The sequence below is a fragment of the Amblyraja radiata genome, chromosome 29, assembly GCF_010909765.2.
Source record: "Amblyraja radiata isolate CabotCenter1 chromosome 29, sAmbRad1.1.pri, whole genome shotgun sequence".
NCBI lineage: Eukaryota > Metazoa > Chordata > Chondrichthyes > Rajiformes > Rajidae > Amblyraja > Amblyraja radiata.
In genome coordinates, this window is record NC_045984.1 from 28,263,641 (window position 1) to 28,278,640 (window position 15,000).

General features: G+C 44.4%; 1 protein-coding gene across 3 annotated transcripts in view; it reads right to left on the minus strand.

Moving 5' to 3' along the window:
• Positions 1-15,000, minus strand: part of abca7 (ATP binding cassette subfamily A member 7) — a 144,888-nt gene that overhangs the window by 61,708 nt on the left and 68,180 nt on the right. For all 3 annotated transcript variants that reach the window (XM_033047043.1, XM_033047042.1, XM_033047041.1), the window contains exons 13-17: positions 13,312-13,523; positions 9,865-10,041; positions 7,363-7,585; positions 2,438-2,659; positions 32-140 (exon numbers count right to left, since the gene is read on the minus strand). In XM_033047043.1, coding sequence (XP_032902934.1) covers positions 32-140; positions 2,438-2,659; positions 7,363-7,585; positions 9,865-10,041; positions 13,312-13,523 — 943 coding nt within the window. The remainder of the gene's footprint in view (positions 1-31; positions 141-2,437; positions 2,660-7,362; positions 7,586-9,864; positions 10,042-13,311; positions 13,524-15,000) is intronic.

Consider the following 15,000-nt stretch of genomic DNA (forward strand, 5'->3'; position numbering starts at 1 on the left):
ATGATAGAGGTAATGAAATTATAAGCATCATCTTCCACTGGGCTAGAAACAAGGTTAAACCACTGTATACCAATTCCTTGTTCTTCGTAGAGAGAAAAATATTCACATCCAAAACCAAATGCAACTGGCGACAAAAGGCTCTGTGATCAAAGACACGAAAGATTTCAGAAATACGTCATGTTATAAAGCAAGCTAAACAGTGTCACCATTTTCTTTCATGCGAACGTTGGGACAAAAATTGACATTTGTTGATTCTTTAGCATTTGTGTTAACTACATTCATTTTCTCACATTTATGAGTAAATTTTTATTCTGCATTTCAAATTTTCCGGTCGATTTGTGAACTCCAAAACGGTGGATTTTTTCACGACTAGAACATAGAAACATAGACAATAGGTGCAGGAGTAGGCCATTCGGCCCTGCGAGCCTGCACCGCCATTCTATATGATCATGGCTGATCATCCAACTCAGTATCCTGTACCTGCCTTCTCTCCATACCCCCTGATCCCTTTAGCCACAAGGGCCACATCTAACTCCCTCTTAAATATAGCCAATGAACTGGCCTCATCTACCTTCTGTGGCAGAGAGTTCCAGAGATTCACCACTCTCTGTGTGGTGAATCTCTGGCTGTAACGGCTGTAACTGGGGAATACACCGTCCCGATTTCATTCCTATCAGCAGTAAAAAGTGCCGGGCTAATCACGAGAGGGGGGGAGGCTTCAGGAAAGGATGGAATCTATGCTAATGCTGTGCATGTGCCTCCACACATTTCAACACCCCCTCACTCATTGTTTATTCCAGTGCCGTGATCACAGTTCTCTCTCTGCCTCTTTTCCAGCAGGACGTCTATAGTTTCCCAAAGCTCCCCCACCTCTCGTCCAATATTTGCATCATCTGCTTCTTCCTGCACTCAGTAAAAGGCTATTTCCTTGCCACTCATAAATGGATGAATAAATATGAAGGGAGCTCGCATTGATGGAAACTCATTACCATCTTATTCCCATTTCAAAGTAGTCATATCATGTATTATTCATCGAGGGTTAGGTTAGGGTCTGTTTACATAATTGCCATATTTACTGCACACTCAGTGCTAGTGATATAAGCAGCTTGTGGGCGAACCCTGTGGTTAATAATAAGTCACTGCTCCCAAGTCTTGGACCCAAACTTGACATTGGGCAACTTCTGCCTGCGCTTGGGTGGTAATAGATGGTTTGAGCATTTGTCTTCACTGGGCCTTAACTCACGGGAGTTTAGAAGGATGAGGGGAGACCTCATTGAAACTTATCAAATAGTGAAAGGCTTGGACAGACTGGATGTGGAGAGGATGTTTCCACTAGTGGGAGAGTCTAGGACCAGAGTCACAGCAGAATTAAAGGACGTTCCTTTAGGAAGGCGATGAAGAAAAATGTCTTTAGTCAGAGGGTGGTGAATCAGTGGAATTCATTGCCACAGAAGGCTGTGGACACCAAATCAATGGATATTGTTTAAGGCAGAGATTGATGGATTTCGTTATTAGTACGGCTGTCAGGGGTTATAGGGAGAAGGCAGGAGAATGGGGTTGAGAGGGAAAGATACATCAGCCGTGATGGAATGGCGGAGTAGACGTGAAGGACCAAATGGCCTAATTCTGCTCCTATCACTCAGGAACTTATGAGCTTACTCACAAACCAAAGGGCTAGCTCACTCAACGGTCTCGGTTAGACATACATAATTATGTCTGAAACGTCATTAATCAAACATCATATTGTCCATCCATTATAGCTTTTGACCTTTGCACCCTTCACCACCCCCCCCCCCCCCTCCCCTGCCCCACAACCAATCATCACACTAGTAAAAGCTAAAGCAGTAATATCTTGCTCAGAACATTACTTAAACCTCCTCCCTTGGTGTTCATAGAAACATAGAAAATAGGTGCAGGAGTAGGCCATTCGGCCCTGCGAGCCTGCACCGCCATTCTATATGATCATGGCTGATCATCCAACTCAGTATCCTGTACCTGCCTTCTCTCCATACCCTCTGATCCCTTTAGCCACAAGGGCCACATCTAACTCTCTCTTAAATATAGCCAATGAATTGGCCTTAACCACCCTCTGTGATAGAGAATTCCACAGATTCACCACTCTCTGTGTGAAAAGTTTTTTTCTCATCTCGGTCCTAAAAGACTTCCCCCTTATCCTGAAACTGTGACGCCTTGTTCTGGACTTCCCCAACATCGGGAACAATCTTCCTGCATCCAGCCTGTCCAACCCCTTAAGAATTTTGTAAGTTTCTATAAGATCCCCCCTCAATCTCCTAAATTCTAGCGAGTACAAGCCGAGTCTATACAGTCTTTCTTCATATGAAAGTCATGCCATCCCAGAAATCAGTCTGGTGAACATTTGGTAAACACGGTATCAGATGGTCGAGGATCTTAGGACAATGACGCTATTGGAACTCACTGCGAATATTCGGAGCGGGTAGGTGACGTGGTCCCTCCAGGCGACACACAGGACGTACGGAAGGTAGAGGGAGAAGTAGATGATCCCCCCGCACGCCGCGGCCAGGTTCGCTCCGGAGAACAAGGTGCTGATCAGGAAGCACTGCATGATGGTGGCGACGGCAAAGGTGGCGAGGAACACAAACACCACGGAAGGGTCACTGTACGGGAGAATCCCACCTTTCTGCAACGACACAAAACCATGAAGGTGAAAACACAATGCTTTGAACTGAACATCCAAGAGAGAGAAAGAGAGAGAGAGAGAGAGAGATGGCAGCCGGCAGTCGACGGTCGCACAGCGGTCGGCTGCCTGCCCCTTTTCCGGGGTTACGTCCGTGCGCGCATGTCCCTGGAGACGGAACACGCGGTGTCCACGGGGACTCTGGAGGTCTTCCGTGAACGCTGGTCACCGCGGGATATCGAATGTATTGTGATAAAATTGTTCATATTTTAACATGATAACTTTGTTTGTAAAATGCCAATATAGGCGTACTTTCATCATCATCATCATCATCATCCTTTTATTGTCATCATGCAAAGCAACAATTGTACAGTGCAAAATGAGAAGACGTTTCCCAGGGAATACCGGAGCATTGCACATAAAAACTTAAACATACGATTCCTCCTAATGGATAAATCAGACCAATTCATAACGAGTTGGTCTCCATTTGTCGTCTTTTTGGAATCATATGGTACAACACAATTGTAAAAAATAACTGTTTCAGGACCGGACGAGGGTTGGTCAAGATTATAAACAATGATCTCCTTACTTCTTTTGTTTTATTCTCTTTTTTCTATTTTCTTTTTCTCAACTTCCTTCACTCATCCGTCTTTTTTCTTTTTCTTCACACACTATATATCTCACGTCTTTCTATCCTTTACTTTAATAAAGTATTTATCTATCTATCTATCTATCTATCTATCTATCTATCTATCTATCTATCTATCTATCTATCTATCTATCTAATCTCTTTTTCTTATTCTAATCTTTCTTTAATATAAAAAAAAAAAAGCTGTACATAAAATGTATTATGGAAATATATATTAGGCACTTTGGTGCCATATGATTGTACTTACTTCTAATAAAATAAAATTAAAAAAAACTAAATTTAAAAAAAACGTAAACATTTCACGCATAAATAAAAACGATAAAAAAATAAATAAAAATAAAACAATCCATTTCCTGATTAAAAAAAGCAGTACGAATAGTTTTAAAAAGTGCAGGTAAAAAAAGCAACATTAAAATACAAGTAACAAAAAAAAAAGTCATAAAATGTCCAGCTGATTTAAGTGGCCTGAGCCAGTGCCAGAATTATTACTCAGTGCCAGTTATTAAATTGTAAGTGCAAAAGCAGCAGAATCAGGTGAAGTGACTGTTTAGCAGCCTCACAGCCTGTGGAAGGAAGCTGTTTAGCAGTCTGGTTGTCCGGGCTTTGATGCTGCGGTATCTCAATCCTGATGGCAGGAGATCCAGATGTGTGTGGAGTGGGTGCAGTCTGTCCTTTGCTATGCTCAGTGCTTTTTTTTGATCGTGTTACTACTTTGTATTTTTGTTTGTTCTGAATAAAAGCATTTTGTATGGACAAAAAAAAAAAAGAGAGAGATAGAGAAATATTATGTGTTTAAGAAGGAACTGCAGATGCTGGAAAATCGAAGGTACACAAAAAAGCTGGAGAAACTCAGCGGGTGCAGCAGCATCTATGGAGCGAAGGAAATAGGCAACGTTTCGGGCCGAAGAAGGGTTTCGGTCTGAAGAAGGGTTTCGGCCCGAAACGTTGCCTATTTCCTTCGCTCCATAGATGCTGCTGCACCCGCTGAGTTTCTCCAGCTTTTTTGTGTACCTTAGAGAAATATTATGATGTGATAGGAAGGAACTGCAGATGCTGGTTTACAATTTTTTCGTTTCATCTGTGTGTGTAAGTACTCAGTTGAAATGACATTAAAGGAAATACTGAATACACTGAAGATAGACAAAAATGCTGGAGAAACTCAGCGGGGGAGGCAGCGTCTATGGAGCGAAGGAATAGGTGACGTTTCGGGTCGAGACGCCTGTGTCACCAAAAATGTCAGAGCGAATGTGTACTTTCCAAATTGGAGATTGACAAAAATGCTGGAGAAACTCAGCTTGTGAGGCAGCTTCTATGGAGCGAAGGAATAGGCGACGTTTCGGGTCGAGACCCTTCGAAGACCCGAAACGTCACCTATTCCTTCGCTCCATAGATGCTGCCTCGCCCGCTTATTTTCTCCAACATTTTTGTCAACCTTCGATTTTTCCAGCATCTGCAGTTCTTTCTTCCACACAAAATGCTGGAGTAACTCAGCGGGACAGGCAGCATCTCTGGAGAGAAGGAATGGGCGACGTTACGGGTTCGAGACCCTTCTTCAGACTGAGAGTCGGGGGAGAGGGAAACGAGTTTCGGAAGGGTGCAAGGTGTGAAAAGAACAGATCAAAGCAGAAGACGCTCAAGGAAATGTACAACGGTTCATTGTTGGATGAGGGGAAGGTGACAATGAGGCACACAAATAGTAAAATTCATCAGGAGCGCAGCGAAACTAGTAGAACTATGGTGGGGGAGGGACGGAGAGAGAGGGAAAGCAAGGGTTACTTGAGGTTAGATAAATCAATATTCCTATACAGAAATATTTTGATGAGATAGAAAGGAACTGCAGGTGCTTTGAACTGGACATCCAAGAGAGAGATAAAGAAATATTATGATGCGATAGGAAGGAACTGCAGATGCTGGTTTACACCGAAGATAGACACAAAATGCTGGAGTAACTTAGCGGGACAGACAGCATTTCTGATATGTCCACCACATTTATCAGGGTGGGCAAGTCTGTGCATTGTTTATTCTGGTGCTAATTAATGAAGAAGGGTCTCGGCCCGCAACTTCACTCATTCCTTCTATCCAGAGATGCTGCCTGTCCTGCCGAGTTACTCCAGCATTTTGTGTCTATCCCCCTTGAGATCTTGTTCACCTCTCAAGATCACTATTAACTAATCCACAAATCTGAAGAGGGGCCCCTAACCCAAACTGTCCTCTGTCCATTTCCCTTCACAGATGCTGCCCGACCCACTGTTCCTCCAGCACCTTTGGATTCTCAAGATTCTATCATCAGCGGTCTTTCTCTCGTCTCCACAACCAATCCACGTTTAACTCATCAGAATAGAAAAAGAATTTCATGGGAACACACCAACAGATGAATAGAAATCTACAGATCAAACCTCAGAGGGCGGTGCAGGCCGGTTCTCTGGATACTTTCAAGAGAGAGCTAGATAGTGCTCTTAAAGATAGCGGAGTCAGGGGATATGGGGAGAAGGGGCAGGAACGGGGTACTGATTGGGGATGATCAGCCATGATCACATTGAATGGCGGTGCTGGCTTGAAGGGCCGAATGGCCTACTCCTGCAACTATTGTCTATAATAGAAGACAAATACAGTTTAATTGCCTAACTACATTATATATCTGATAAACGTGAGGAAATAAATCTTAGCATGTCCCTTATTGGATTGTCCAACATGAAGAAATGTGCAAATCAGAACATTTCAAAGGATGGTATTGATAACTAGTAATATAATGCAAAATGAAGATAAATAAAGGGGAAGGTTACTGCAAAAACTATTAAGTGCAATATTTAAAGATGGGAACCATTCCAAAGGCTGATTTTTTTCCACTTACAATGGACAGCAAGAGAAACTATCATTAACAATTAGAACTAATGCGATTTTTTAAATCTGAAAGTGAAATCTGATCTAAATGAACGTATCACATCATTAATTAGCAGATAAACAAACAAATATGCATAGACTTCCTCGCTCTAATTAATGTGATGTAAACATATTTCTCTAACTTCAAGTAACCCTTGCAACCCTATCTCTGCGTCCCTTCCCCTCTCAAGTCGTGTACTAGCTTCAAAGTCGTCGTGTTGAGTGTCATTGTCTGTAACTAGTGTAACAAATTGCCTTTGCGGTTGCAGCTCCAAGAATGTGGAGCAGCATCCCTCTTCCCATCAGAACTGCCCCCTCCATCGACTCCTTGAAGTCGAGACTTAAAACTCATCTTTACTCTCAAGCCTTTCTTGACGTCCTCTGAGGGAGGGCTATATGTATGTATTTACGTATGTATGTAATCTATGAACCAATGTTGTATAACGTTAGTACCTCCACCAAGGTAAAGCACTTTGGTCAACGAGAGGTGTTTTTTTAAATGTGCTATAGAAATAACATTGACTTCCAAATGGATCCCGACCCTAAATTAATAATATTGGGCATATCAGAACAATACTTAAAACTCACAATAAATCAAAGAAATTTCCTTGATTACAGTATAATAATTGGGAAAAAATTGATATTAATATTTTGGAAAAACCAAACAACCCCCACAATCAAGATGTGGATTATGGAGATGTCGGAGACCCTACATTTGGAAAAAATTAGATATGTCTTAATTGACAAACCAGAATTATTCATTAGAATATGGTCTCCATTTATAGATCACTTGACGGGTTAGATCGGACAGGCACGGAGGCCGGATTGAAGCCTGAACCCAGGACTAGATGAATAATTATGTTCTCTGACCTTCGGACCTATCTCCCAAGTTGTATTATTGATAGTTTGTCCTATTTTTCTAATTTCTTTCTTTCTTTCTTTATTTTTCCTATCTATAAATATAAATAAATAATTAGAGGCAATGTTAATAGGTAACTGATAAAGGAGGATCCCAGCTACTTTTGTAACTGGGTCCCGGGAAACCTGGATGTTTAATATGTAACCGTGAAACAAAGTCTGTACTAGTTTTGATGATGATATGCAGATGCCTCTAATAAAAAATTATTTAAATAAATAAATAGCTAAAAGTGACTTGATCACATCGCAGCCATTTTACCTTCAGGATTAAAATGAGAAAGGCGGAGCTGATGAGGAAAGGGATGAAGCTGCTGATGAACCAGCTGATCCACAAGATCCCGTTGGTCAGCCCCATCATCTTCATCGTCTCCTTCAGCCGCGCCTCCTTCTCGTGGACCATCCCCTTGATTATCATCGCCACCGAGTAGATCCAGGCCAACGTCATGAAGAGGGGCAACGATCGGTTCAGGACTCGCAAGAAGCTGATTCAAGAGAAAAAACAAACGTCATAGACAATAGGCAACAGACAATAGAGACCCTTCTTCAGACTGATCAAACGCCTTTCTCTACTAATATAGCATCTTCTCAAAACAATCTCAAGATGTTTCACATTTATGTTGCAGGTTTGGACGGTAGTCAATAGACGCAGGAATAGGCCATTCGGCCCATCGAGTCAGCACTGCCATTCAATGTGATCATGGCTGATCATCCCCAATCAGTACCCCGTTCCTGCCCCTTCTCCCCATATTCCCCGACTCCACTATCTTTAAGAGCCCTATCTAGCTCTCTTGAAAGTATCCAGAGAACCGGCCTCCACCGCCCTCTGAGGCAGAGAATTCCACACACTCACAACTCGCTGTGTGAAAAAGTGTTTCCTCATCTCCGTTCTAAATGGCTTACTCCTTATTCATAAACTGTGGCCCCTGGTTCTGGGCTCCCCCAACATCGGGAACATGTTTCCTGCCTCTAGCGTGTCCAAACCCTTAATAATCTTACATGTTTCAATAAGATCCCCTCTCATCCTTCTAAACACCAGAGTATACAAGCCCAGCCGCTCCAATCTCTCAGCATATGACAGTCCCGCCATCCCGGGAAATAGAACAGCTTAATAGGTAGGAATTTTTAGTTTAGTTTAGAGATACAGCGCGGAAACAGGCTCACACAGCGGCACTCCACACACGAGGGACAATTTACAATTATACCAAGCCAATTAACCTACAACCCTGAAAAGAGCCACTAATTGTTGGAGTAACACAGGCAGCATCTCTGGATAGAAGGAACGGGTGGCGTTTCGGGTGGAGACCCTCTTCGGACTGCTCAGTCACCCATTCCTTCTCTCCAGAAATGCTGCCTGTCCCACTGAATTACTCCAGCATTTAGTGTCTAACCAGCATCTGCAGTTCCTTCCTACACATGCAAAGGGTGGTGGGTGCATGGAATGAGCTGCTGGATGAGGTAGCTGAGGCAGGTACTTTCACAGAGTTTAAGAAATATTTATGCAGGTACATGGATAGGACAGGTTTGAAGGGATATGGACCAAGCAGAGGCAAGTGAGACTAGTATAGCTGGGACATTGTTGGCCGGTGCGAGCAGGTTGGGACGAAGGTCCTGTTTCCACACTGTATCACTCTATGACTATGCCTTATCATTTATACTCATCCTAGTTAGAAAAACGTACATTCACAAATAAAGATCCCAGAAATGGAAGGGAAACTGTAACGTATCTAACTTACCACTCTTAGTGTGCAAGGATGGGACTGCAGATGCTGGTTTAAACTGAAGATAGACACACAAAGCTGGAGTAACTCAGTGGGTCAGGCAGCATCTCTGGAGAAAAGTAATAGGCGACGTTTCGGGTCGAGACCCTTCTTCAGACTTATTACTCAGAGTCATAGAGTGTGAAAATAGGCCATTCGGCCCATCTTGCCCACACGGACTCACATGTCCCATCTACACTTGTCCCACCTGCCTGTGTTTGGCTCATATCCCTCTTAGTCTAAACCTATTCTATCCATGTACCTGTCCTATTAATCGCAATATTCTTAAATGTTGCGATAGTACCTGCCTCAACTACCTCATCCAGCAGTTCATTCCATGCACCCACCACCCTTTGCGTGAAAAAGCTACCCCTCAGATTCCTATTAAATCTCTCCCCCTTCACCTTACACCTATGCCCTCTGGTTCTCGATTCTCCCACTCTGGGCAGGAGGCTCTGTACATCCGCCCAATCTATTTCCCTCATGAATTCCCCACAATCACAACATTGTTTGAACGACCAGAAAGCTTTGTGCAGGGCACCCGACCACATTCCATCGTACCAATCCAGGTGTGGATGTCTGGAGGTCTCCAGGTGTGGATGGCCGGAGGTCCCCAGGTGTGGAGGTCTTAGAACCGAATTAGAGCCGCATGCTAAGACACAGGGCATCAATACAGAGTCTGGCCCACGCCTACCCAGCTTCAGGCCTCATACATGTTCTACATGAGTAATTAGATCAGCATGAGGAATGGGAGCTCTCTGGGTAATGTCCCCTACTTCTGTTCAGTGAATGGTCGACCTTGCAGAAATCAGCAATTAAACCAGAGAAATTTCTGATTTAGTACTTCATTAGCAGTGCATTTATTAACACATATGAGGTTGTAGAGTTATAGAGTCATATACAGCATGGAAACAGGCCCTTCGGCCCAACTTGCTCATGCCGACCAAGACAATTATAGAAACTCCTCTAGATTACCGAGACTTTGGGCCTCCTGCAGTACTCACACATCATCTACGTAGCATGGGTAAGGCATCTGCTGCAAATAAATCCCAGTCTTCTTGTCTGTCCCAGTGTGTACTCGAATAATTGCCTGCTCGACCAAGTCCTGGATGTAGACAAATCCTCCCCAAATGTAGCGCAGGTCATCAAATGGATCTGCGGCCGGCCCTGGGTCCCAAAACCTGTTGGGGGCAAGACAGCAAAGAATGGTCATCTCAGTAAACCGAGCAACAAGTATTGTCACCGAGGAGGTGTTTCTTCCCTGCCTGAGAAGATCGAGCAGTACTTGGTTCCCAGTTGCTCTGCCTTGCAGAAAAGACATTCCAAAGATCCAAACACTGCAGAACAATTCACCTATTCCCTTCATCCTGTATCTGTACACAGTGGATGGCTTGAATGAAATCATGTATAGTTTAGAGATACAGCACGGAAACAGGCCCATCAGCCCACCGAGTCCGCGCCGACCAGCGATCCACGGACATTAACACTATCCTACACGGACCAGGGACGATTTACAAATTTACCAAGCAATTAACCTACAAACAGGTATGTCCGTGGAGTGTGGGAGGAAACCGGAGCACCCGGAGAAAACCCACGCAGGTCACGGGGCGAATGTGCAAACTACATACAGAGAGCACCCGTAGTCAGGATTGAACCCGTGTCACTGGCGCTGTGAGGCAGCAACTCTACCGCTGCGCCACCGTGCTCTATCGGGTTCTTTTTTAAAAACTGGATAGCACACAACACAAAGGCTTTTCACTATAGCTCGGTACACACGACGATGATGAATTAAATATACTAAAAGATGAATTTCAATATGCCTGAAAATTCATCCATGAATGTAGATGTCCTGTAGGTTTTATAGAGCAGCAACAATGCTATAATCTGTCTCCTAGATTCAGTTCTATTAACTTCAACAGTACAGCACAGGAACGGGCCCTTCGGCCCACAATTTCCATGCCGACCATGAAGCCAATCTCCTCGGCCTGTACATGATCCATGAGCCTCCATTCCCTGCAATTCCACATGCCCATCTATAGGCATCTTAAACACCACTACGGTATCTAATACTGCTCTAATACTGCCAATGGTCTAATATCACACGGCCAATGAAGGATCGTTACCAGGAAATTAATTCCTTAAAGCCCTGTCCCACTGTACGAGTTCATTCATGAGTTCTTCCGAGGTTGCCCTGATTCGAACTCGGCTCTCGTGGACATTTTTCAACATGTTGAAAAATCTTCACGAGTCTTCCCGAGCTTACCGCATTTCCCGAGTACCTGCCGTTAGCGTTACGAGCCGCTAAGAGACGTCCCCGAGCTCCGACGTACCCGCTACGTTCATTCTACGTGCTTACCTCAAGTTTGATTCTTTTTTAAACTCGGGAGAGCACTTGAATGAACTCGTACAGTGGGACAGGGCTTTTAAATTTTTATTTCACTGTGCACGAGTGGGAAGTGTTGTAGCATCTCTGGTCACGCTATATAAACTAACTTTAAACTGATGTGCATGTACTTATGCCAATAGACAATAGGTGCAGGAGTAGGCTATTCGGCCCTTCGAGCCAGCACCGCCATTCAAAGTGATCATGGCTGATCATCCCCAATCTATACCCCGTTCCTGCCTTCTCCCCATATCCCCTGACTCTGCTATCTTTAAGAGCCCCATCTAGCTCTTAATGTGGCGTCTGACGCCATGTGGTGAAACATTAGCTCTTACGGAACGGAGGAAGAACAAGCAGATCATGGAGTCGAGAGTCCTCATCGACCTGAACCATTAATTTAACCCCAGCGCTACCATTTTGTAGCTGATTGTTTACATACTCTCAGCTTTACTGGGCACTCATTAAAACACGGAGGAAAATCCCCAGTGGCGTTTTTTTAAGAGCAGGTTAGTCGGAACGTAATGCTGCAGCTTCATCATTAATGTCTTCCTTCTGTTTCTCCACTGCCCAACCAGTTACACTACTTCCGTATCCAAAAAAAGAAAGACATGGCAGTAAATCTCGTGGGAAGATGAGGGAAGAGAAGTTTGCCCGACAAAAGGAAGCAAACCAACAGTGTGAAATAGGTGCAGGAGTAGGCCATTCAGCCCTTCGAGCCTACACCGCCATTCAATATGATCATGGCTGATCATCCAACTCAGTATCCTGTACCTGCCTTCTCTCCATACCCCCTGATCCCTTTAGCCACAAGGGCCACATCTAACTCCCTCTTAAATATAGCCAATGAACTGGCCTCAACTACCTTCTGTGGCAGAGAATTCCACAGATTCACCACTCTCTGTGTGAAAAATGTTTTTCTCATCTCGGTCCCAAAAGATTTCCCCCTTATCCTTAAACTGTGACCCCTTGTTCTGGATTCCCCAACATCGGGAACAATCTTCCTGCATCTAGCCTGTCCAACCCCTTAAGAAATGTGTAAGTTTCTATAAGATCCCCCCCTCAATCTTCTAAATTCTAGCGAGTACAAGCCGAGTCTATCCAGTCTTTCTTCATATGAAAGTCCTGACATCCCTGGAATCAGTCTGGTGAACCTTCTCTGTGCTCCCTCTATGGCAAGAATGTCTTTCCTCAGATTAGGAGACCAAAACACTTTCTCTTCACAATAGCACGAGGGATCTTTTACATCCACTTGTAAAGGTCAACAGGACCTGTGTTTTGTTGATGCATCTGAAAGGGTTTACATTAATTGTTGATGCATCTGAAAGGGTTTACATTAATTACTCAAAGATATGACGGCTGGTTATTTGTTGCAGTCTAACGCCATCACTTTCTTGCTTCAGAAATGGATTTAATGGGAGGTGGTTTGGTACACTTGCTTTTGGTTACCTCATTTTACTAGTAGGCCCGAACTTTTTATCATTTCATCCAAATTGTTGGAATGGCCTAAAAAATGTTACATTTGCATTGCTTTCTTTCTTTCCACCACTAATACTTTGCAATAAATGTGATGCAAGAATTTTCATGATTAGTAGCTTATAAGCCATAGGAGCAGAATTAGGCCATTCAGCCCTTCGAGTCTACTCCACCACGGCTGATCTATCTTTCCCTCTCAGCTACATTCTCCTGTCTTCTCCCCGTAACCCTTGACACCACTATTAATTAAGAACATTTCAATCTCTGCCTTAAAAATACTCAATAAGTAAAATTTGCAACTGGAAGTAACATTAGCACGAGGTTAAGGTGGCAGAGCAGCCGAGGCAAATAAGTTCATCTTGGAGCAGAATTAGGCCATTCGGCCCATCAAGTCTACTCCGCCATTCAATCATGGGTGATCCATTCTTCCCTCTCAACCCCATTCTCCTGCCTTCTCACCCTTGACACCCCCACCAATCAAGAATCTGCAAATCCCCGCCTTACAAATATCCATTGCCTTGGCCTCCACGGCCGTCTATGTCAGTGAATTCCAAATGGGCCCATGCTCCCTTTGGAATGGAAGACCCAGTCTGACCTGTCCTTGATTTTATTGGTCCGAGTCACGTCATCGATGTCCATCCTGATCTTGTACTTGATGTGGGGCTGAACGTGAAGCCCGCTGCCCGCCTCGTCCCCGTCCACAAAGACAACGCCCGCCCAGAACTGTCGCTCTGCAAGAAGCTGCAATGCCCGCTCCACCAGCTTCTCCTCGGTCGGGACAGCTTCCAGTTTGTTCAAGGAGATGCACTATCAAGGGGGATAAAAAGCAAATTAATTTAAAGTAACGCACGTGCTTTTTACGTCGGGACATAATAGGGACTGCAGATAGACACAAAATGGTGGAATAACTCAGCGGGACAGGCAGCATCACTGGGTAGAAGGAATGGGTGATGTTGCGGGTTGAGACCCTTCTTCATTTTTACTCGGCATTATCAAGTTATGTCGGACATCACACTGCGTTGACATTTTACCAGTCGCACAACTCCACGCTATAAACAACAGAGGGGGCAAAAGCTGACTTATGGAAAACCCAGGTCAAGATTTATTGGATGTGTTATTTTGGGCTGTACGCTGCCGCAGCGGTAGAGTTGCTGCCTTACAGCACCAGAGACCCGGGTTCGATTCTGACCATAGGTGCTGTCTGTACGGAGTTTGTACGTTCTCCCTGTAACCGTGTGGGTTTTCTCTGGGTGCCCCGGTTTGCTCCCACATTCCAAAGATGCACAGGTTTGTAGGTTAATCGGCTCTGTAAATTGTCCCCAGGGTTTACGAGGGTGGGCCGAATGGCCTGTTTCCGTGCTGTATCTCTGAAGTCTAAGGTCAGGGCTACCTTGCCAATTACTCAACCTCCAGCCTCTCGGAATTCCAATTCATCTTGACGTCTGTGCCGGGTCCGTTAGATCAAACGCTCATTCCCCATCTATAATTCCTTGGCGGAGCTTGATGGGCCGAATGGCCCACTTCCATGCTGCCTCTCTAAACTGAACTATCATCCAAGGAAGGCAGACACAAAATGCTGGAGTAACTCAGTGGGACAGGCAGCATCTCTGGAGAGAAGGAATGGGTGACATTTTGGGTCGAGCCCCTGCTTCAGACTGATCATCCAAGGAAGTTTTGATGATGAAAAAAGAGAGAAATTAAGGCTTTTCTTTAGAGGTTGTAGATTGTTGCAGGAGGCACACTATCACTGATGCTGGAAACAGAAAGCTGTAAAAAACGCTCAGTGTTTGTGAATATTCCCTGCCACAGAGGGCAGTGGAGGCCAAGTCACTGGATGGATTTAAGAGAGAGTTAGATAGAGCTCTAGGGGCTAGTGGAGTCAAGGGATATGGGGAGAAGGTAGGCACGGGTTATTGATAGGGGATGATCAGACATGATCACAATGAATGGCGGTGCTGGCTCGAAGGGCCGAATGGCCTCCTCCTGCACCTATTTTCTATGTTTCTATAAACTTTCAATTGTACATTTGCAATCAGGGCAAGGAGGTTCTGGCGAAGAATGAGTTAGTGGAAGTCACAAGTATTAATTGCATTACTTTGAGGCTACAGGAAGAAAATACTTGAGGATGAGAATTGTGCGATGTGAAAGATTTCGTGCTCTCGAGAAATAAGAGGAAGGAGCAAAGCAACACCGACTGTATGAGCACCAAGGGGTCAGGGGTCAGGGGTCAGGGGTCAGAGAATTAAGAATGTGGTCAGCTTGCATTTCACGCCTTGCCAAAACC